This window comes from Diabrotica undecimpunctata, chromosome 2, assembly GCF_040954645.1.
Source record: "Diabrotica undecimpunctata isolate CICGRU chromosome 2, icDiaUnde3, whole genome shotgun sequence".
Classification (NCBI taxonomy): domain Eukaryota; kingdom Metazoa; phylum Arthropoda; class Insecta; order Coleoptera; family Chrysomelidae; genus Diabrotica; species Diabrotica undecimpunctata.
In genome coordinates this window covers 155,175,986-155,200,234 of record NC_092804.1, presented here as the reverse complement: position 1 = coordinate 155,200,234, position 24,249 = coordinate 155,175,986, and the positions used below count along the sequence as shown (strand labels likewise).

General features: G+C 31.1%; 2 protein-coding genes across 3 annotated transcripts in view; both read right to left on the bottom strand.

The window, feature by feature from the left end:
• Window positions 1-24,249, bottom strand: part of LOC140435099 (tachykinin-like peptides receptor 86C) — a 951,389-nt gene that overhangs the window by 426,722 nt on the left and 500,418 nt on the right. The gene's annotated exons all lie outside the window — the stretch shown is intronic.
• Window positions 155-6,854, bottom strand: LOC140435096 (uncharacterized). 2 transcript variants are annotated; one of them, XM_072523800.1, is made up of 3 exons: window positions 6,467-6,854; window positions 5,006-5,481; window positions 155-622 (listed from the first exon to the last, which is right to left on the bottom strand). In XM_072523800.1, exons 1-3 carry the CDS (start codon window positions 6,783-6,785, stop codon window positions 170-172), a joined length of 1,248 nt encoding a protein of 415 aa, XP_072379901.1. In that variant the 5' UTR covers window positions 6,786-6,854; the 3' UTR covers window positions 155-169. The 2 variants fall into 2 exon arrangements, with proteins under 2 accessions (XP_072379901.1, XP_072379902.1); XM_072523801.1 differs by lacking the exon at window positions 155-622 and adding an exon at window positions 1,187-2,371.

Genomic DNA, 24,249 nt, shown 5'->3' with positions numbered 1-24,249 from the left:
TATCTGAGGTACTATAATATCTTCATATGCAATTTTACTTTTTTATATTTGGTTGGCAGTAGAAAATAAGGTTAGGCATTTGTATCTCCCTTTTGTGTCTACTGTTGTTTACAATAACTGCTGTCACTAAATAAATCAGAATGAATAAATGTGTTTTACAAAATCTATGTTACAAATATTTATTTTTAACCAAAAAATTTATTATAATTTTTATTCTCCTAGTATACTCCTCAAAGTTTTTTATTTGCGAAGCCAATAAGACTAATAATTCCTCAGATTTTTTCTTTTCAGCTTCTTCTTTATGCTCAGGTATTTCATCCGCGTCAGATAAAGTTACTTTCGTAATTAACAATGCCAGAAACAAGCTGTATGACATAAAAAGCTTAAAATGGTTTTCAAACTTAGAGAAAGGAAACACTTCTTCCGGATCCAAATTAAAATCACGAAGTTGTGAGGACAGTTTATCGTGGTAAACGTGTAGATAAGTTTGGAGATCATCTAGAACCTCCTCAGAAGCATTTGCAACCAAGAAATAGGAGAGATCCCCACATGGACTTCCAAAAGAAGACATTTGCCAATCAATCACACGTAAACTTTGGGGTTCTGTTTTATCTTTTGGATCCTAAAATAAAACTTATAAATAAATATACATAATAATACATAATAATATACAACGATTAATAAAAGTAGCTAACTCGTTACTAAAACATTACCTTGAGCAGTTGTTGCCTTAAATCTTCTTGTTCATCAATGAGATAAAACAGTAGAACAGTAATAGTAAACAGAATAAAGCACCAAATAAACACCAGGTGCATTCAAAATAGTAGTCAAAAAATTATACAAAAACTAAAATAGAAATATACAATATTCAAAAAAAAATGCATAAGAGCACTTGGATATGTTCTGTTTGTAGGACGATTAACCAGATTAAGTAGGTACGTATTGGTAAAATGAAATTTATAAGAAATATAAGAAGTATGGGAGGAGCCGAAATGGATTCGGACCATTTTCTGATTAGAGCTATATCGAAAAACCGATGTTATATATATATATATATACATATATATATATATATATATATATATATATATATATATATATATATATATATATATATATATATATATATATACATATATAAGCGAGGGAAAATAAAAAGAAAGTATATCAGTGATATGAATAAAGGGCATTATCCCAGAAAGACGAAGAGGAACTAGGAATAGATCAAGTGTGGCAAACTACAAGAGCGATGATATCTATAACAAATGATAACATTATTCCACAAAAGAGACAAATAAATGCAGGGAGCAATTGATTTGATATAGAATGCCTTAAAATGGTAAAGGAAAAGAAAAGGTTACGATAATTGACACTAAAAACTAATAATGATGGTATGAACCATCAGTTACAAAGAGTTACAAGGATCAAAGAAGAATAATGAGAACAATATGCAGACGACAGAAAAGAGAATATAACGACAACATAATACAAGAAGTGGAATACAGATTTCATAAAAAAGATATACGGTTGTTTATCAGGAAGTTAAAGATACTGAAAGGGAATACCAGAATTACAATTCCTACATGAAAAAAGAAGATAAAAACGCACGAGTGAAAAAAAAAACTGTGAAGGTTATATGCAAGAGACATTTTAGTGAACTAGTAAATTTTGCAAAATAAAGATGAAAATAAAAATCTCCTTATAAGGGAGATTATAATAAAAATTTGCCTAGTAAAGAAGACATTAAAATTGTAATCAATGAGCTCAAAACGAAAAAAAAACAAGGTCGAAAACGAAACCAAAGCTTATTATACCAAATATTATGCCCCATGTATAAAAAGGGGAATAGATTGGCATTTGACAATTACAGAGGTGTTGCTCTGTGCGATACTTGTTACTAGGTATTAGCCAGGAAGCTAAGAGAAAGACAACAGATTTGATGAAGATAAACTAAGTCAGTATCATGGTGGTTTTAGAGTAAATAGATTAGTGACAGATGCGATTTTTACACTAAAAGAAATCTAGGCTAGCTACCAGGTAACCCTGCATGCTGTTTATAGATTTTAAAGAAGAGTATGATAGGATAAGAAGAAATAAAATGTATGAAGCACTGAGCTCCTTGGGCATACCAGACAAGCTGGTTAGGTTAGTAAAAATAACTCTGAATAGAACACGAAATCATGCATTATGGAGGGGATTTTCATCGGAAGAATTTGAAGTTAACAAAGGTATTAGACAATTGAAAACAAGTCATAGATCTTAGAATATTGAAAACAATAATCAGAAATAGCCCAGATAAAATGACCGGATCCATCTTCTACAGTAAACATTAATGTCTGGTCTTCACTGATGATCTAACTATTCCTATGACCTAGAAAAAAACCAGAAAAAGTTAACGTACATGATACTCAGAAATGGAAAGCAAAAAGAAAAGGGACAGTTTAGTTCCATATCTAATAAATCAAGGTAGTCTAATTTCGACAAGGTGGTCCATTTAAGGTATCTAGGGGTTACTATAAAAGAGAAAGGTCAGTAAAAATGGAAACTGAATGTCAAATGAAATGCTAAAGATTGGCAAAAGGAAATAAAAGATGGGAAGCCTAAGACCACTGATAATTTAAAATTCATTGAGAAAAATACAGATAAGGGTACCTATATAAAACGGTAATAAGGCTGACAGTGACGTATGGTAGTGAAGTATAGACAACGTTGGGTACGACGAACAAACAGAAAGCTACAGAAACTGCATAACAAAGCGAGTATTAGTCGCTTCATAAAAACACGAGGAGTTAGATGGATGGGACACCCGATGAGAATGGAAAGGAAAAAGGATGTCAAAGATGTTCCTAAAACGGGGCCAATCACAAAAGGAAGGAAAGGATGATCCAGAACAAGACGGTTTGATAGCATACAGAAAGATCTCAGAGAAGAGGAAATTAATGGTTGTAAATGGAAGAGAATAGTAAGTCAATTTAGTAGGCAAGGAGCATGACTGTACAAGAAGCTCCGCTTGATACAAGTTTTGTACTATACATATAATTATATAATTAATTGTATTTTAGCCCTAGACCTTTAAGGCCTGTTGAGCTTTGTAAGTAAATAATTCCACAAAAACCACGCAACAAACACGAATGTCTTTAAATATAGGAACTGTAGAAAGTCAACGGAAGGTTTCGTATGCACAAAAAGTCGAAAAATGTATCTGGATTACACCTTCCTCTGAAAATTGTATATTTGAGAAAAACAAGAAAACTTACGAAAAAGGAACAAAAAAACATGACAAAGATATTATAGTGATAAACTTTTTGAGTAAAAAAATAGTAACTTAAATACCTAATATATTGGCTGAAACAAAGATAATCTTAGATGAATTAGAAATAACTAAGACTAGCAAATACTTTGAGAACGCAAGCTGACGAGATCAAATAAGCACCGAAGCAAATCGACAATAATGTAAAATATTTACTTTAAAACCCATGCAAAGAAATATACGAAATAAGACAAATACCAACATTTTGATTACGTAGGTACATACTTGTAATAATACAATTCTACTCAAATAATGAAGCAATCATCGCTATATAACTTGACAAATTCATGAATTAAACATTTTTAAAAAATACTGCTCGAGATAATTTATAGTTAAACACAATAACAATTAGGCGACCCACCGTTTGGTTTCAGAAACAACCTTGAAAACAGAAAAAGTATTATTTAGAAGTTTAAAGCTCATGGTTAAAGATGGAGGTAATTTCAGCGTTGTAATTATTTTAACTGTGTCTGTACTACCAGTTTTTCTCCAAACAACTTTGATTTAACACTTTCTTTTTCAAGGATATATTCATCATTGACCTTTCCGTTGTTTTCTGTTCTATTTGAATTTTATTATTACTTTTTTTGTGAAGGTCAATATTTCTGCTCTATACATTAGAACTGGGAGTACACGTAATTAAAGACCTTCTTTTTCAAGCACCTGGGAATATCTGAGCTATAGACTTCCCTTAATTTTCCGTAAGCTGCCTATGTTCGCGTTGGTGTTTTCTTTAACTCTGTTGCTTGATTGTATCTTCTTATTTTAATCTCGTGGCATATTAGTTAAAATGTTTTTGAGCAGTACAAAGTTGTTCATGAGTTGTCTGTTGTAAAAGTTAATTTTAAGGTTAACTCTTGCACAATAGCTCTTAAGGTCTTAAAAAAGTTGGGAGGTATGATCTACCTGGCCTGCAATCACGACCGTATCGTCTGCAAACCGTCGTCAATTTGGTTCGAAACTCTCCATTTATGGTAACTCCAATATTTTATGTTGACTCTGTTTTCTATTTATATTGACTCCAACTGTTTTTCGTAGAATTCTGTAATAAAGCGGTTAATAGTTTAGGACAGATATTGTCTCCTTGCCTAATACCCCTCTCAAAATGGAATGTGTTTGTGTGGCTATAATATATTCTGACTGCGGCTGTTGTGCTACTATATTATATTCCGAAAAAGAGTTGTATACCAATGATGAAGACTGTACTCTGTAAGTGCTCTTAACATGGAGTTATGCTGAACTGAACCAAATGCTTTATCAAAGTCTGCATATATTAATATTAATGACTTATTGTATTCTGTTAATTTCTGTATTAAGGACTATATTAGAGTACTCTACTTGTAGGTGGTCATTAGTTCCAAAGCTACTTCTAAATCCGGCTTGCTCTACTACCTGGTGAAAATCAAGCTTATTTTTCAGTCTGTTGCTAATTGTTCTCATAAAGGGCTTATATAAATCAAATATCAAGCTGATAGGTCTGTAGATTCCAATTTCTCTTTCATTTTTTTATGAAATCTTATCATAACAGAGCTTTTCCATTTATTTGGTATAATTCCTTAAAAGAAGCAGTCGTTGTAAAGAGTTTTTAAGGCTAAAATATTTTTTTGACTGTTAGACTTAACTGACTAAATTAAATTTATTATTTAAAAATATTTTTGTTGACTTAAAAATATAAAACCAAAAAGAAATGATTACCTGGTATTTAAACATAAAATTGTTACACCAACAATCTCCATGCGTTACAACAAGTTTGTATTCTGGTTGTCTACTTTTAAAGATATTTTCCAATGCTATACCTTCATATTTTTTAAGAGATTCTGTTAATGCTATATCATCCTTTACAGCTTTGTAACCAAGAGATAAAGTTGCAGTAAAAAAAGATTTAAACTTCTCTTGGTTTTTCTCATTACCTTCAGAGGGCTTCTCCATTGGATTATCTAGATTAGTCTCTGCCAATGCGTTAAATAATTCGGGATTTTTTTGTTTCATTGCTAGTGAAACTGCATGAAATTTAGCATATTCAATGAGTACTGCTTTGATATGTCCTGGATTCATTGCGATTTTTTTATTCCACAACTCATATTGTTGTGTTTTTAAATTCTCCAAAACTAAACTGTCATGTCCTTCCTCGGTAAAGCTCGAATAGTATTTAGGTACACTCTCAAATGGATCTATAATTAATAAACACTAGATTTTTTCAGTAATTAAGTAAAATAAATATCCAATTTTTGTTGACGTATTCAGACGTATACTACACATTTTAAAGTAGATACTAAAATGATATTGTCAATATTTTTTGTCCGCGTGTTGCTTTCCTGGGACGACTTTATTAGAAGATAGTTTCTTCGATTATATGAAATCAGTTTTAACTTAAAAATACTCGTCAAAAAAATTGTCATGTGATTTCTCTAAAAAAGAAGAGGCAAAAAGACTTACTCTATGAAGTAGACGACTTACTCTATGAAGTTAACAATAATGAGTATAAGTTGCTCACATTTTTGGTATCTGTCTTTTTATTAATGGTTTTTTTCTCTTGAAAAATGAATGTCATCTCGAAAAACAATCTTTTTAAATAATTACTCTCTCTAATGTATCTCTTGTGGAAAGTCAAACGGCTGAAATCTTTTTGGGAGGAGTGACCTATATAAGAATCTTTACAGCCTAAACGCCCAAGTTTGTATAAGCAATTTTTACATTTGGTAGGTTTATGGATTTTAGGGAGGGCGTAGAATTTAACAACAACACTTTTATAGGATGAGAGTTACTTTTAAAGACAAATCATATATAATTTTTTTTGACGGGTATTCTTCAGTTAAAATTTACTTTATGTATTCGAATGAACTATCTTTCAACCATCCAAAGTAGAAATCGAAACACCCAATAAACTTATTTTAAAGTAAAATTTGTGGTTTATTTTCAACAAAAATAGTAAATTGCATTAAGATGACAGAAGAAAACAGCTTCAGAACAATATATTAACAAATAGGTATACACGCATAATAAAAATTAAACTTTATACAAAGTGTCAAATATTGTCGTAGTTTTATAATTTTAAATATTTTACTGTAATAAATTACATAGACATGTCATGTACAAAAAGTAAATAAATAACAAATATATTCATAAAAATCTATGACAATGAATACTTTTCTTTACCTTGAATGTTGTGTTCCTCTTGAAATTTTTGAAACTCCTTAAAAACCCGTTCGTACAACAATATTTCTCTTTTATTAACATTAATATGGGAATCTTTGGCTTCTTTTGAGGACATGTTTTTACGGGAAGACTTCAAAATTAAATCCAAACTTTTTTCCTTATTTTTAATGGTAACAGCAGTAAGAATTCCAGTGAAGTTATCTCCTTTGTTCGATCCAGAACTGGCTAATAACTCATAATCGGTGAATCCATTTTCACTGGCAATGCGGTCCAACAATGCCTTGTGGTCTTCAACGATCTCCATTTCGGCGGATGACATTATAGCAATAAAAGTGTCTTCGAATTAAAACGTATACATAAATGTATGCAATGGAAGAAATTCTCTGGTTTTCTGTCTCTGCGATTTTTATATATATATGTCAAGATAAGATTGTTATCAAAGCGTACCTTAAACTAATAATATATTCATTGTATATATCAAATTTACAAAATACTTAAAGCAAATTCCTTTCTATTTTAAATGCAAAACTAACATTACATATTATTATCATTCCGTATTATTTTAACATATTCTTAATGTAACACTTAATGTTTGTGTAATAAAAATTCATGTTATAGTACCTGTGTAAGTGGCCATAGTGGCCGAGCACGTTAAAGTTGAAATAAAAAAAAAAAAAAAAAAAAAAAAAAAAAAAAAAAAAAAAAAAAAACTAACATTAGTCATGCTATTTCAGATTATATTTCCACACGAAATTCCACAATATTATACATAATTTATTCTGTATAATTTATACTCACAATTTATTTTTATAATATAAGTTCTTTTATAAAATAGGTAAAAAAACGGGTGTGGCAGTCCACTGGGACTGCCGGTGGAAGTTACACTTCTATACACGCATTCGCTGTTACAAATTTATTTGGGAGTCAATCTGCACAATCATTACATATGTAATTCTATAGATAAGACATAGCAGAATGAGAAACAGAATTAATAACAACTTACTAACAATGAAGGATTGAATCAATATTTTGATGAAAATGTATATTTTTATTTTCATATATGTATGAAAGCAGTTGAATGCAAAAATTTTTTTACACATACTCAGTAATATATACGCAGTAAAATTCATTGATTATTTTGTTATTAATATAATAATACAGTACAAATTAAACTGCAATATTCATAAGTATTTAAAAATGACAATAATATACATAAAAAAAATACACTACAATACAGTGCAACATTTAAAAATGACAATAATGTAATAATATTAATAAAAAAGTCCTCCCTGACTGGGAATCGAACCCCGGTCTCCCGCGTGACAGGCGGGGATACTGACTACTATACTACCGAGGACATGACACAAATGTATTTCAAAATTGACAGTTCTGGATCACACAGTGATTTATTGAGATTATTATTTTGAAATACAAAAGACTAATATAATTATGAACATTTAATAAATAATACAAAACATATCACATAAATAATAATATTAATAAATATTTTATTATATGTATAATATTATATGTATATATATATATATATATATATATATATATATATATATATATATCTTTATATAATATATATAATATTAAATTATATATACAAAAGGAACATTTTTATATTCGAGAGAGGAAGAGAGAGAAAATATATCTTCTGTCTCTCTCTTACTCATTATCTTACATATGTAATGATTTCACAGATTCACTCCCATACAAATTTCCAACGTGGAGCGCGCGTATAGAAGTATAACTTCAAAAATATTAACCTTACTCACAATCAGATTATTGTGAGTTATGAGTAAAATAATAAGTTTTATGTTTTAATTGTTTATTTAAAAATATTTCCACTAAAAAATTACTGACTCCCTTGATGAGAATCTTTATGTAATATCTCATACTACACATTTCAACTGTCAAACCTGTATATACAGTTGTTGTGACGAAAAAAACCTTATTTTTGACTAACTTGGTGTCTATTACTATAATCAATTTAGATTATAAGAAAGGATTCAACTATAGATAGCGAGTAATGACACATGACTCAATTCTAATGAAGAGTCGCTTTAATTTTTTCTACGACCATCTAATATTTCGGACACATTTTTGAATTTATAATGAGGTGCTGTGCTATCAAAGCTCAAGAGGACCGATAGTCTATACCGAATAACGTTATCAGTGTATTATTATCTGGAATAATACACTGATGATGGACTTTTTTGTCTGAAAACATTCTGTGATGTAGTCCGAAAGGGTCTTTTAATAATATACCTTTTATAAAGAATTTTTAAATAACAATGATGATACTAATGATGATAACTAAGATATTTTTCAGAAAAAATTCACGCACACAAGACAAAAAAACAAATATTTACAAATATTTGTGGTTGATGCATTACATTATTATTGGGAGGAAGACATTGTAAAAAGATATTTGAACAACTTTTTTGTTTGTATCAAATATTTTTAGAGGTTAAAATGTCTGATTTGCAACAAACGTTACTTTCGGCAAGTGCGTTATTGCATAAATAGATACATAGGTCGAAGTACTACATCTAGGGTAATAAATTCGTCTCTTCTGAGCTATGTTAAATAATTGTTAACCACGCTTACTTAGAGTATACCCTTTCAGTACTATTATAGTAATATATTTATCTACGAGATCTAGTTTATTTTATCCTAGTAGTTAGCATGGACAAAATTCATTTGATCGTTTTTATTTCCTGACTCGCTAGTATGTTGGTCAAATCTTGCAGGACAGGACGCTGATAAAAAAACATTTAGTTATCAATTGCCCGAAACTGTTTTCAGATCATAATAGTGAAAAGAACTTCCCCAATGTAACAAAAATTATACTTAAATGATGACTTCCCCTAAAAGTAAATTTTTCGGAAACAAACTGGTTAAACCATTATAGGTTGGAAAAATCAGGAGAGGGTCTGAAAATATGGGAACACTTACAAATACGGTTTAAGGACAGAAGAACTAAGTGAAAGATACTGATACTTAGGAAAAAGTAATACTAGGAACGGATTTAATATAATTAGTAATAATAAGAGAAAGGAAAGTACTACAATGACGTAGTAAAAGTTCTAAGAATGAGTGATAATAATAACGACAGTGAAATTTGTACTTAATAAAGAAGTATCGATTGTAGTTTGTATGTATAATGCCACTTATAATAATTAGATAAACTTTGGTCAATATCTTTCAATAGAAATCGTACGTTAGTAAAAAATATTTTATTAAATATAAATAAATTCTTTTATTATACCGATTGGTATCAAACGGGGATTTTTAGTATAGAAATATATAATGTGTACTCATATAGGAGCCGTTCATTTTGTTAAAATATTTTAAAAATTATCTGGTGATTTAATGCTATAACAAATTCTAAGTACTTAATAGTTTAAATATGTAATAAATTATTAAGAATTATTGTATTTAGTTCATTAGAAATTATGAAGTATATATGTAGATTGTTTTTATTACAATTGAGATAACTTTAAAAACTTTTTAGATAGTTTATCTTATATGATATTAACCATATTATAGGTATGTGAGGCAATAAAAGGTAATCTAAAATATATGCAAATTTGATACCTACTGTTTGTTTAGTAGATTATGAAAATAATGAAAATAAACGTCGCGTCAAAGTCAAAACATTCGAATGTAAGAATTACTTGGAAAATTAAATTAAAGTCAAGTTGGTTACTTTAATAATCTATATATATTTTACACTAGGGTAATATGGTGGAAATGTGAGACACTGAAAAAAGTGGTGCACAAATGAGGCAGTTAATATATGGTCAACGATAGCCAAAACTTAAAAGCACCTTAATACGCAATTAAAATCTTCTTCTTCTTTTTCGGCTTTTCCCATTATGAGTTCGCCGTTTTCGTCCTCCACAGCATTCTATTCTCCCAGTCACCTTCTCTGAGGTCTGTATCTATCATAGCATTTCCGACGTATGTTTTCCTTCTTGTAGCAGGTCTTCCTCTCCGTCTTCTTCCCGGCGGGTCCCAGTTTAATATTCTTTTCGGCCACCTATGCTCTGGCATTCTTTGTACATGCCCGTACCACTGCAAGGCTCTGTTTTCCAACTTTTTTGTAAATGAGCATTTTACTTTCATTCTGTTCCGTATTTCCTCCGTTCTTATTCTATCCGCTCTTGTGATTTGTAGATATCTTCTCATAAAGTCCAGTTCAACTGTTCTTATTTTATTTCGTATTGTTGTTGTCATTGGCCATACTTCCGCTCCATATAGGGTAATATTCATCACTATGCTTTGAAAGATCCTCTTTTTGTTTTCTTTGGTTAGAGTGTTGTTCCATATCACTCCATGAAGTGCTCTTGTGGCTTGTTTTCCCCGTGCTATTTTCATTTCTATATCTTTCATACAAGTACGATCTCGGCTAATCATTGACCCTAAATACTTAAAACCTTACAACTCTTAATAGTCTCTTCTTCTAAACTTAAGTTCAAATCTGCAACCTCGGGTCCAATACATAAGTATTCGGTCTTGCACATATTTATCTTGAGTCCCCAAAGTTCATATTCTTCCTTCAATTTCCTTATCATATATTCCATATCCTCCCTGTCTTGTGCAAAAATGACTTGATCATCTGCGAAAAGTAGTGAATGTAATACATTCTCTTGTACTGGTATGCACATTGTTTCGCATTTTCTATACTATCTTTTCAAAGCCTGATCTGTATATATGTTAAAAAGTGTAGGTGAGAGACCACGTCCCTGTTTGAGGCCTTTTGTTGCGGTGATTGTTTTTGTCATTTCATTACCTAACTTTATTTGCACTTGTGTTTCTTTATACAGTCTTTGTGTTATATTCACCCATTTCTCTCTAACGCGCATTCTTCTCATTGCTTCCCATAGTTGTTTCCTGGGCACGCTATCGTATGCTTTCTCTAAGTCGATAAAGGTCATATGTGTTTCAATGTTTTTTTCTTTGTTCTTTTCAATTACCTGTCTCATAATGAATATATTATCTAAACATGATCTGGCTTTTCGGAATCCGGCTTGTTCTTCGCTATAATGGTCCATGTGTTGTTCTAGTTTTTCTTTTATAACTGATGAAAAGATTCTTGCTATTGAAGGCATTACACTGATCCCTCTGTAGTCATTTAGTGACCTTTTTATCACCTTTTTTGAAAATGGAGAACATGTATGATAAATTCCACTCATCGGGAATCTTCTCTCCTGCTTCGATTTTATTGAACAACATTCGTATAAAGGATACTATCCTTGCGTCTCCATATTTCAGCAGTTCCATTTTTATGTTCCTTAGTCCTGGTGCTTTATTGTTTTTGGATTTATTTAGTGCTTTATTTATATCTTCCTCTGTGATTTCTGCTTCCTCAGTTATTATTGTCACAGGGTCGTATGAGATATACTCCGGCCTATTCTCCTGCAATAATTTTGTGTAATGCTTTGTCCACTCTTTTGATGTAATTATCTGTATGGTATTTTTACTTCGTTTATTACTTCTGATGTTTTTTATTTTTTTCCATGCTTCCGTTGATCTGTTATACCCTATCGTGTTGTCTATGTCTCTGCACATTCTCTCCCAGTATTCGTTTTTCTCGAGCTTTATTCTTTGTTTAACTTGTTGTCTGAGGATAACATATTCTCCCTGTGTTCCTGGGGTTCTGTAGTTTAGCCATTTATGAAATGCACTTTTTTTTCTTTTAATCATCTCTTCTAAGTCGTCGCTGTATTTCTCCAAATATGTATTCTTATGTTGTTCAATACCCAGCACTTCGTTTGCCGCTTTGTTTATTTTTTTCTTTAGGTGTTGATACATTTCTGTTGGGGTCCATTCTTCGTTCATCTGTAACAAATTCTGTAGTCTATTCTGATATAGTGTTCGAGTACTAAATTGTTGTAGAAGTTCTACTTTATACCTCGTATTTGCGATTTTTTGCATCTCCTCATCTTTATGGATATTGTCTTTTTGTCGTCTTCCCGTATATATGAATTTTCCCAGCACTAATCGGTGGTTACTTGCACATTCTGCTTGTCTGTATACTCTTACATCTTGTATAATTGTTTTTCTGGCTTTTCTTACTATTATTAAATCAATCATTGATCTTTGGTTTCTACTAGGTTCTTCCCATGTGTATCTATGTATGCTTTTATGCAATTAAAATCTAAACATAATATTCCTTTAAAGTTTTAAAAAAGCGCGAAAGTAGTTTAGAGGCGTTTCAAAATAAAAAAAAAATTAAATTTCGTTTCTCAACCTTTATCGTTCGAGCCGCTGTTTTATTAGGTTTAAATCGGTAAACCCGTCGATATACCGAGAAGACTTCCATGATAGTCGTTAGCCTTTTTGCGCGGCAGTCAGTATTAAAGCATAGTTAAGTTACGTCGAATTGTTACGTAGGTGCAAAAGTGAGACATTCTTTAGGGTAAATATGAGACAAAATTAGGTAAAAATAAGACTAATTATTATATATTTTTTAGCAAAATGTCAAGAAAATATGTGATAACGTTAAAATCATATAACGATGGAGACCTTCATGCATCATTAAATCTTATCAAAGAAGGTACGATTAGATTAAGAATGGCAACAAAACGATTTAAAATAGATAAATCCACGTTAAGTAGACGGTTCCATTAAAAATACAATAGAATACAAGGTCGAAAAACCTATCTTTGATCCAAAGTGGAGCATAACCTATTCTTCGTTCACAAATTGTTGAGAGCATGAAATATGCCTCAAACTCATAAAACGGTCGTAAATCATAGGCGTTCCTAAGGTGTTTATTCATTAAATAATAATATATTGTTTTAATACTGTTTATATAATATTGATAATATTTTAATACTAATATATTTAGCAAAAAAACAATGATAACTTTCACGACTAATGTTGGTTATTATATTATATTAATAAAAATAAGAATTTACCCATTAACAATTTTGTAAATAAGAATACCTTATCTCTTTGGATATTTCAATACTAATCTTCGCGTTTAATCACTTTACTAGAAAACCTGGAATTCATATCCGAAGGTACTATTCGTTGCAAGATAATTAAGATGGAATTCTCCAGATTTTTAATAATATAATTATATTCGAAACTTAACTTGAAAGGGTGAACTTATTACGAACGAAAACAATTTTTTTGTTTAGTACGTTTTTGATCGCATGTAATTTACGGCTCGTCGGTGTTTTCGCGTCTACGGCAGTAATTAGCGTCTCGAATATTTCTTTTGCGAATTATATGCAGTGCGTGAGTGATTTTTTATTCCATATACCTACGAATACATACGTACCTTTCGCTCGTGCTCGTTTTGTTGGATTGTTTGGGATGGCTTCATCATCAAGTTTTACACCGGTACTGTTGCGTACAGTCAGTAAGTCTGTCTATTCACCAAGAGAGAAGACTATTGTCCTGAATGTTCACGATGCTCTGGTTTCTCAGAATCCCACAAACACTGTTCGCAACATAGTCGAAAGTTGTGCCAACATGACTGGCGTAGGAGAGTCAACTTTATATAGGTTCCTATCAGAAAGAAAAAAACACGGTATAGCTAACCCAAACACAAACGAACACTTAAAGAGAGGGAAAAAGACTATTGAAATTAATGAATTTTCCAAAAATGGTATTCGAAGGAAAATTCATGAATTTTTTTTCAAAAAAGAAATACCAAACCTAAACAAAATTTTACAAGAAGTTAGAGACGACCCGAATTTGCCTCATATCGGACGAACTAAATTGTGACAAGTTCTAAAAGAATTAAATTTCCGGTGGGAAAAATCAGACCGAAAATCACTTTTGATTGACCGGGAGGAGAAGATGATGTTGGAGAAGAAATTATCTAAGATTCATACGAAAATTCCGGGCTGAAGAAAGGCCCATCTTCTACCAGGATGAAACGTGGGTAAACTCAGATAAAAATATATTAAGCTCCAGGCAAGCCTTTATGGAAGGTTGGTCTACTGGTATCTCCCCACCTTCTGGTAAAGGCAGTAGATTAATAATTTTTCACATTGGCAGTGAAAAAGGATTTGTTAAGCATGGTTTGTTGGAATTTCATTCCAAAAGCACAAAATACTATCACGAGGAGATGACAGCTGATGTTTGCGAAGAGTATTTTGAGCAAATGATTGAACACATACCACCAAATTCAATAGTATTAGATAATGTACCTTATCATTCACGACTAGTAGAAAGACTTCTAACGAATGCGTGGAAGAAACAGGATATTCTTGACTGGCTGCGGAATAAGTATCTGCCTTATGAAGATGGAATGGTAAAAGCAGAACTTTTAAAAATTGCCCGGCAACACAAATCTAAGTTCAAGAAATACGTAGTTGACAAAATGGCGGAAAGACGAAACATCACAGTCTTTAGACTTCCACCCTACCACTGCGAAATAAATCCAATTGAACTCATTTGGGCACAAATGAAAAGTTATGTGGCTAGAAAAAATACGTCATATAAAATACAAGCTGTACGTGAATTGTTATACGAGTCTTTATAACATATTACAAAACAAAACTGGAAAGATGCAGTAAGACATGTAATAGAAGAAGAACAAAAAATGTGGGATCTTGATAACATAATTGATGCCACCGTAGAGATTATTAACCTAATTATTAACCCTCAAGACGACTCGGATTCCGAAGTTGATCCTATTTATTTTGAATTTGAATAGTTTTCTAATCGTAATTATATAAGGTAAGTAATAGTAGTTGTAATCGTAAGGTATTAAAGGGGAAAGGCGCAAAATGTCGCCTGTCAAAATGTTCAATGTATTTTAAATGTATCCTTTTTTTTCCAATCCTGAGAAAACTAAAAAGCATTTTTGAAAAATTTAAAGGCAGAATGAAATATTTTTTAGAATAAATAAAAAGTTTCTTTTGCATGCAATATTTTCAATTAAAAATTATACTAAGTATATTTTCTCTTTTATTTTTACCCCTGTTACATAAGATATTAAAGTAAACATTGTAGAAGTTTTCAGGGACTTTCTGCCCTGAGTAATAATGTAATCTTTCATTCTGCGTTTAAATTTTTCAAAAATATTTATTAGTTTTCTCCGGATTCGAAAATAATGGATACATTTAAAACACATTGGAAATTTTGCCAGGCGACATTTGGCGCCTTTTTTCTTAATTAAATAAATCTTTTACAAATGGCAAGAAACTTTTTATTTTTGAATAAAATAAATAAGTTTTATTAAAAAATACAATTTACATAAGTACAATTTAAAAAATATATTTATTTAGTTCAAATAAATGTTTCAATCATATACTCTACGACACTGGTCGTTCATCTCTAAGCATTCAAAATACCCCCGTAATAGGATTGTAAGGTATTGTATTCCTTCAGATATAAGGTGGGTTAGTCGAAAACGTCTTAAACCGTCAGTTTTAGGTTGGTTTTTACTATTATATCGTATTACCTATCCTCTCTATATTTCAGTTTTCTAATTAGGGTTAAACTTGTAGTGAGCTATCAACAAATTGTGAACCGGGTATAACGGAAAAAATTTGAATTTTGGCCAAACAGGGTTTATTCATGACAAAACAAGAAATCATAGAAACTGTCCAATTATTTGTAGACGTAAATAGTATCACAACTTAATTTAAAAACAAAAAAAAACCTGGCCATAAATTGTTTTGTGCTTTTTGTAAAAGGCAGATGTTAAGCTAAATGGAGCAGTTAGAATTGAATAGACGAACGGCAACCAGCGATCCATTTTTGGTCCCGTACATCAAGAAATTAAAGCTTAGTAACAAACCTGAGCTTGTTTGGAACATAAATGAAATCAGTTTTTCTTCGGATCCTCCTCGTATTAAGGGTGTGGCTGGAAAGGTTATAGGAATAAACATGGCTCAGGAAAAAACATTGTTATGTCTGCTTTGTTATAGCACGTATTTCAGCTTCCGGAGATTAATACCACCAATAATTATTTTTTAAGGAGCCAAGTTATGGTCTAGCTGGAAGGGACAAGGTGACATACCAGACACTTTGCATGTATGCTCGGAAAAAGGTTGGATGACTACCAGTATTTTCCAGCAGTGGTTTATAAAGGTTTATGGAATAGTGCCCCAAAGACCATTAATTATAATTCTCGATGGTTACATTACCCATTTGGACAAAAGTACAATTAAATGAGCAATCGCCGAAAATATAACTTTACGGAAACTTCCAGCACACACCACGGACCTTTTATAACCTTTAGACAAATGCTGCTTTGGACCACTTAAACTGTGTTGGAATGAAGTAGTTATTTGGTGTTATAATACTTATAATAAGTTATTCAGTGAGTTTTTAATTTTTTTTTCAATTTATTTATGTAAAATACGTTGTTGTTTCTTTTTGGACCATTTTTTCCTTTTTTTATTAAAATTAACGTGTAATCAACAACTACGGACATTGACACGGGTACAAAAACGTCTGTTCTATTACAATAGTTGTGTAATTTGTAACTGTATCAAAGAACTCCAATAGAAACAATTTTTTTTTTTCAAATATAGTATTTAGTATAATTTTTTGTCATTCAAATAACAGAAATTATCTTCTTCATAGATGTTCTTTTTGGATTTTAAATTGATCAATGAATTGTAGTCGTGATGGAGGATGAGTTTTTAACCAAAAAAATATTATTATAGTTAAATAAAAAGAATTCTGGCTACATGGCTTTTTTTAGGATATTAATTTTTATAATTTTGGGGTATCTGTAAAGTCGTTCCTACGTTTTTGTTATTGCTTGATAACTCTATCTATTTAATAGAGATTTATTAAAAAAAAAAAATAAATCCAATATTTTTTATTACTATATTAAATACTATATTATATGGTATATATTAACGAAAAAACTCGTCAAATACCTGGCAACCACGAAGTAAATACTTAATTCCCTGGACTACTTAGCCTTTTGTGATCTGAGTTATCGTCATACTATTTTCAAGACCAGTTATTTTTGTTTATTCTTGAAATAGCTAACTGCTAATGCTCAGTGCCAGTTTTGGGTTAACTTGAGAGTTGCATCTTTAGGCGCTACCTAATCATTAGAAGGCATATAATCCATCTAAAGGATATACAGGTAACTACATTGTTTTGTTGACCATAGGAATAAAGATTTACTGCAATCCCATCTCTAGAGTATATTTATTATAATGCTCTAAAACTAATTTTTTGGTTATTGTTTAGCCTTAATAGCAATACAAATAAATAAGTAAGTAAATAAGTAATATGCTTTATTATCACTGAAAATTGTACAAATTTTATGGACAAGCTTATAACAATAAGACAAGAAAGAAGAGAAAAAACAGAATAAGAATCATTTGTACTTTTAAATACAGAAAAACAATAAAATTCTTCCAAACTTAAACATAAAAAATACTACCTAATTAAGAACCTACAAACTTCGTAAAATGTACCTAACAAAAAATAAAAATTAGGAAAGCAGATTAATGAATTAAGGGTTCAAATATTTTACCTCCTTGTGCTAAACAATAACCAAATCTGTCAGATTACAGATTTCTCCTCATATTTTGCAGTAAGGCTGGTGTAATGCTTGCAGAGAAATGAAGTATTTTTGCCCTTAATTCGACTAGGTTTGTGGCCCTTTCAAACTGATGCCTATAAATGTTTTCTTTGAGAAAACTCCAAAAAAATAAATTGTTAGGCGCCAAGTCACAGGATCTAGCGGGCCATTTAATTGTACCACGTGTATTTATCAGTCAATCAGGAAACATTTGATTGAGGAAGTCAATAGTTGCTCTAGAGTTGTGAGCCGAACACCCATCCTGTTTGAAATACACCTCCTGAAAATTAACGGAAATGCGTCGATCAGCCTGATTGATCTCATTCTGTAAAAGTTGTAAATATTTTGGCCCGTTCAGGTTTCCATCGATAAAAAATGGACCGACAATATAGTCGCCTAACATTCCAGTCCAAATATTTAACTTTTGCGGAAGCTACGTTCGCATTGCAACACTGAGGTGCTTATTTTTCCAAAAATGATACCTTGCAACGGATGAATTGTGTTTTCTATGTAATGAAAATGAAGATTCGTCAGAAAATAAAATATTTTTTAAAAAGTGTATATTTTAATTCTGTTTATCTAACATAATTTTACAAAACAGCATCCGCCTAAAGTTATCTTCCCTAGTAATTTGTACACTATTGCAGGGTTCACTAGCTTCCACAAAAGCACAAATATCGATATCCCTGTTTTAAAGCTCCTCATCGACAGGTCTAACACGTGACTCGTTACCTTCATGACACTTTTTACAACTGTTTACATATCCCGAACTTTGAAAATATTGACTGATCTTTTTAACTATTGTAACACTTGGTGGAGGTCTATTTTCGAAGGCAACAATAAATAAATCAATTACTTCGCGTATCGAATGACCCTGAAAGTATCATGTTACAAGTTGCAGTTTTTCTTGGACGGAATACAATGTAATAAGCATTTTATTAATTATTTGTTTATTAACTTCGTTTGAAATTTTTAATGTCAATGTGACAATTACGACAATCCGTACCTACTGTGAAATAAATCATAGCACACTACCATCTAGCATTAAAACTTCCGTGTTAACAAATAAAACATCGAGTTAGAATCTATCAAGAGGGCATCACGTGACTAAAAACGACCTCACTTCGGCCATATTGTTTTGACACTTTTGACAGATCGTATAAGTTTGTTTACGTTTGTTGTTTTTCGAATATTTTTAGTTTTATAATACTTTTATAGAAACTGTAATAATATATTGTGATAGTGCATAATATTGGTTTCTTGTTCTCAACGTAGTTGCAGTAGCAGAAAAAATCTTCAGGAATAACGTTCCACAGGTTAGTATACAAATATGTAAACAAAGTAATGGCACGTACTTCAGAGAATAAATTAATAGTATTTGACTGTATTAATTTATCTTTATGTATAATACATCGTGTTTTTAGTGTTTACCGCGGGATAAATAAATCATAGTTTATTAAAAATGTATTGCACTTTTTTAGATTATGATTAAATCTTCTGAATAACTAGTCATATTTTTATAGTAGTTTTAATATTATTGAGTCCGGCCATGATCCCACTGCCATATTGGTATCATCGTTAGCCACGCCTACCTACGCCGTTTTTAATACACACGTTAATATGCTCATAGCTTCTCCATAGATTCTAACTCGATAGAATAAAACAATGATTGGCGCATCACCTAGTGACCGGGAGCGTAACTATACATACATGGCGCTAAATTCAAAAGTTTAGTAATATTACCTAGGATTGTGAACTCATTTTAAAGTAAAGGAAAATCGATATAATCCTAAAGTAACAAGAAAAATCCTTATCATATACGATAATAAATATTTTTCGTATACTTTTTGGGTTTTCTTGTTACGTTGAGACTATATTTATTTTCCATTACATCAAAATGTCAAAGTGATTAAAAAAATTAAAGAATAAAATATAGAATAAAACCTTTATTAATAAAAATGTTACAAGAAATGTTATATATTTTACAAGAAATATTAATAATACAAGACAAGTGTAGTATAATTTAGTTTTCTTAATGTTGTGAAAACAACTGGTCAGTATTTAAATAATTGTTTTGTCATTCTTATGTCAAGTTTTATGTGAATAAAGGCCTAATTCTGCAAAAGGCATTTTACTACAATTTTAGTCGCATAAATTTACAATTTATTACTCTTAACAGCACTCACCCATTTATCAAACATATCCATATAATTTCGTGGACTTGGAAAACCGTAATGTTTGCTAGTAGTATCCATGCAATCTGGAACATAACATCTTCTTTGTTCATTTCTTCGTTTTCCCATTGGTATTCCATATAATGTGTTCAATGCCATAATAAAAAAATCGTCTAAAATTGTACCTTTTTGCACTACTTATATAAAAAACTTTAAATAATAAAATAAATTATAAAAAATAAAACAAATACAAATATGGCGCCCTATTTGTCTAAACTCAACTTTGAATTGACCACAGCACACTCCCTCCGTGCAGGAACGAGACTAGCAACGCCACCAAACGAATGGGAGCGAAATCCGAACGTGATTTGACCTTGGCTATCCCTGTTACCAATATATTTATCTATGAAATGAATATAGAGGTGGAGACGTGTAACATGTCACAGCGATTGCAATTTTGTTGTCTGGTCAATAAAACAATGTCGTGATCTGCATACTACTCATACTGGAAGATTTATAAAACATTTTATGTTTTAATTTATTACGTTATTATTAAATACTTATATTACTTAATATTTAAGAGAAGTAATAAAAATAGACATTGGTATTTTCCTCATCTGACAACTGAATTTAAAGATTTATTGAAACATTGACTTGAGATTTCCTAAATGCAGTTTTCAAACTTTATGTATAAAACATGGAATCATCTAGTCGTATTTCCGGCTGTTATTTTTAAGTTTTCTTCGTGCCAATAAATTTCAAAAGTTTTCTCAAGCAATCGAGCGCTATTAGATATCTAACATAAATGTGCCAGAATAAATTTTCAGCTAATATATTTTAAAAGATAACGAAGTTCAATTCGGCAACGGAATAAGTGTCGTAAATTGTAACGTTTAAAGAAGAGCGATAAGCAAAAAGTAGCCTCGAGATTTAAAAAAAAAATTTGGTGTATATAAATACTAAAATAGAATATAAAAAGTAAAAAAAAAGACGCGATAAATAAAAAAAATACAATTATAAATGATGAGATAAAGTCAGTCCTAAGGAAAAAAAAAACAATAAAAAAAATTTTATTATTATTTTTAAAAACGATGCCCTTGTCAGAAAAAAGAAATCATTGGTTTGATTATGAGTGCGAAATGGCCACAAAAAGAAAGAACGCAGCATATCAAAAAACCATTCACGCAGCTTGCACACGGAGAAAAAAAGAAGAGTATAGACGTCTTAGAAGAAGTGAGAAGAGGGAATACGAACAGAAAACTCTCAATGAGATACAAAGTTTATTCGATAAAAATGAAACAAGGAAATACTACAAATCCTTAAATAATAGCCTCGAGAATTTAAACCACGATTAAAAATTTGAAAAAGACACTAACGGTGAATACATGATAAAATTAACACATCAAATGGACACAATATTTAAGCGAACATCTAAATATAAACGATACTGAAGGAGGTTACAACATAGACAATCAACAAAATCTACAACGTCAACTACATAGTGAAGACCCAACAAGATAAGAACTGTCTTATGCCATCCTAAAACTAAAAAACAATAAGGTCCCAGGACTCGATGAAACCTGTTCGGAATAGGTGGTGATCAACTTTTTGCAGCAATCCATAAACTAATAGCACTTATGTGGTACCAGAATGAATTGGTACCAGAACAGTGGCTAAAGGAAATAATATGTCCGTTGCATAAAAAGGGTGATTAACTGGAGTGTAAAAACTATAGAGGCATTACTCTGTTAGCATCTGCTTATAAAATCATCGGTAATGTATTGTTTGAAACACTTTTTACAAAGGATATTGTTAATCAATATCAATGCAGATTTAACGCTGGAAAGTCAACAACTCATCAAATTCAATCACATAGGCAAATTCTAGAAAAGTCACTAGAATATAACATAGATACACACCATCTCTTCGTCGACTTCAAAGCAGTCTATGACAGTGTGGAAAGAACTGTATTATATAATGCAATGATAGACTTTGGGATCCCACCCATGTTAGTTGAGTTGACCCAACTAACAATGCAAAACGTAGACTCTTGCGTTAGAATTGGAGGAGAAAACTCTACATTCTTAGATATTAACAATGGTCTAAGACATGGGAACACGCTGGCGTGTCTCCTCTTTAATGTTGCCCTGAAAAAGGCAATTAGACAATTAAATATTAGAATGAATGGAATTATTTTTAATAGATCGACGCAAATTCTCGCATTCGCTGACGATACAGTTATAGTGGGCAGAAGTATGAGAGACATTGTGCAGTGTTTTACAAGGCTTGTGGACGCGGCAAGTGAATTTGGACGTGTAAACGAGGAAAAAAGCAAATATATGTTGGTTTCCAAAAACCCCCAAATTATTCAACAGAGAATTCAAATTTACAACCACACCTTAGAGCAAGTCAAAAAAGAAATAGTAATAGAACTGTTCACGGTCTCCAGAAACATTTAAGAAATAAAAATATAAAACGTGCAGTAAATCTCAATATATACAAGATCTTAATAAGACCATAATTTTATATATGAGGCTGAAACATGGACCTTATCTTAAAATGAAAGTCTTCTTGATATTTCACATTCTTAGAAAGATTTTTGAGGCCGTAAATAAACTATAAAGTCGAAGATACAACTTTGAACAACATCAGTTATACACCGATCGAAATATTGTAAAATTCATTAAAGTACAGAGACTTAGTTGGGTTGGACACATTACTAAGATGTCAGATCACAAATACACGAAGAGATCAACATTTTTCAAACCAGAGTGTACAAGAAGTAGAGGACGATCACGAAGAAGACATGTTGATAATGTGGAAGAAGACCTAAGGATTCTAAGACGGTTGGAAGCTGCCAGAAATCGACAGAAGTTGCGACTTCTTTGTGAGCAGGCCAAGATCCACAACGGATTGTCGAGCCACTCATGATGATGATACCCTTGTATTTTTTAATTATTCGTTTATTTTTGGGTATAGTAGAATGATTTGGTGTAATAAACTACTACTACTAAAATATTATCTACAGTAAAATAAACTTTAACTAAAAAGGTTCTAAAACAGTTTTCTTATCACATAAAGTCTAAAATACACAAACGCACAATACAAAAATAATACAAAATTTAAAAAATAATTAGAATTTCATATCTTGAGGGCACAAACGCCACGTTTTAATTTTTAATTAAAAGTATGGCTATTGCCTACAAAATCGAAGCCAAGCAAGTCAACCGTTAGTTTTGAAACAATAACAAGCCTAACTTTTTAAAATAATATTATTTGAAAACAATTTCCGGAGTAGAAATCGAAATGTCAACAGTAGTTAAAAATGTAGTTTTCATTGCAATCAATTTTGGCTAAATCGTTATCGAAACTATTATTAAAACGTTTATTATGAAAAATTACGTGTTTTTATTAAAGAGTGAAACTGATTTCAAAATATCTCAAAAATAACTGGAATTTAAGGTTTTATCTTTCTACTCTATCATTGAAATGATTTTCGTGGCTCAGTTCTTTTGTCTACCACAGCAAGCGTAAGTTTTTAGATTTTTAGCAGGTGGTTGTTCAATATGCTCCTGTGAAAAAATATGCTTTTTATATTGTGAAAAGAAAAGCTATATAACAGATGGAGAATGTGTTATTTTGATGATACCCTATAATTTTCAGTGTCACCACCGTATTGCATTAAAATTTAGATTCAGATTCTACTTACCCTCAACCTTATAATTTAAGATTTTATCACAGTTTAACCCCTATCACCTCCTAGATTAGTTATAGCCTAAAATTTGACTGCAGGATCAATACGTTCATAACGTAGTTATTCAAACTCACATATTTACATACATTTAAAATTAGGAGAACACATTGATAATAGGTTGTCAGTTAAAAAGTAGCCGCAAATATTTTTAATTCAAGGAAAAAATACAGTTAAGATTTGATTTTACGTACAGTGCGTCTGTGCAAAAGAGCTCTTCAGAGACGGCTATTCACAGTCGCTCTGAACTAACGTGAAAATAAATCTTTTCTGTCTTAGAAAGCAACTCTAACATGGCTTTGTATAGATGCAAATAGCGACATCT

Bases quoted from the DNA above. Each gene is read 5' to 3' on its own strand.
- LOC140435096 (XM_072523800.1), bottom strand. From the start codon at position 6,785: ATGTCATCCGCCGAAATGGAGATCGTTGAAGACCACAAGGCATTGTTG. The intron at 5,482-6,466 runs GTAAAGAAAAGT...TATTAATTATAG, and splicing joins AGAGGAACACAACATTCAAG to ATCCATTTGAGAGTGTACCT. The intron at 623-5,005 runs GTAATCATTTCT...GTTTTATTTTAG, and splicing joins ATTTTATGTTTAAATACCAG to GATCCAAAAGATAAAACAGA.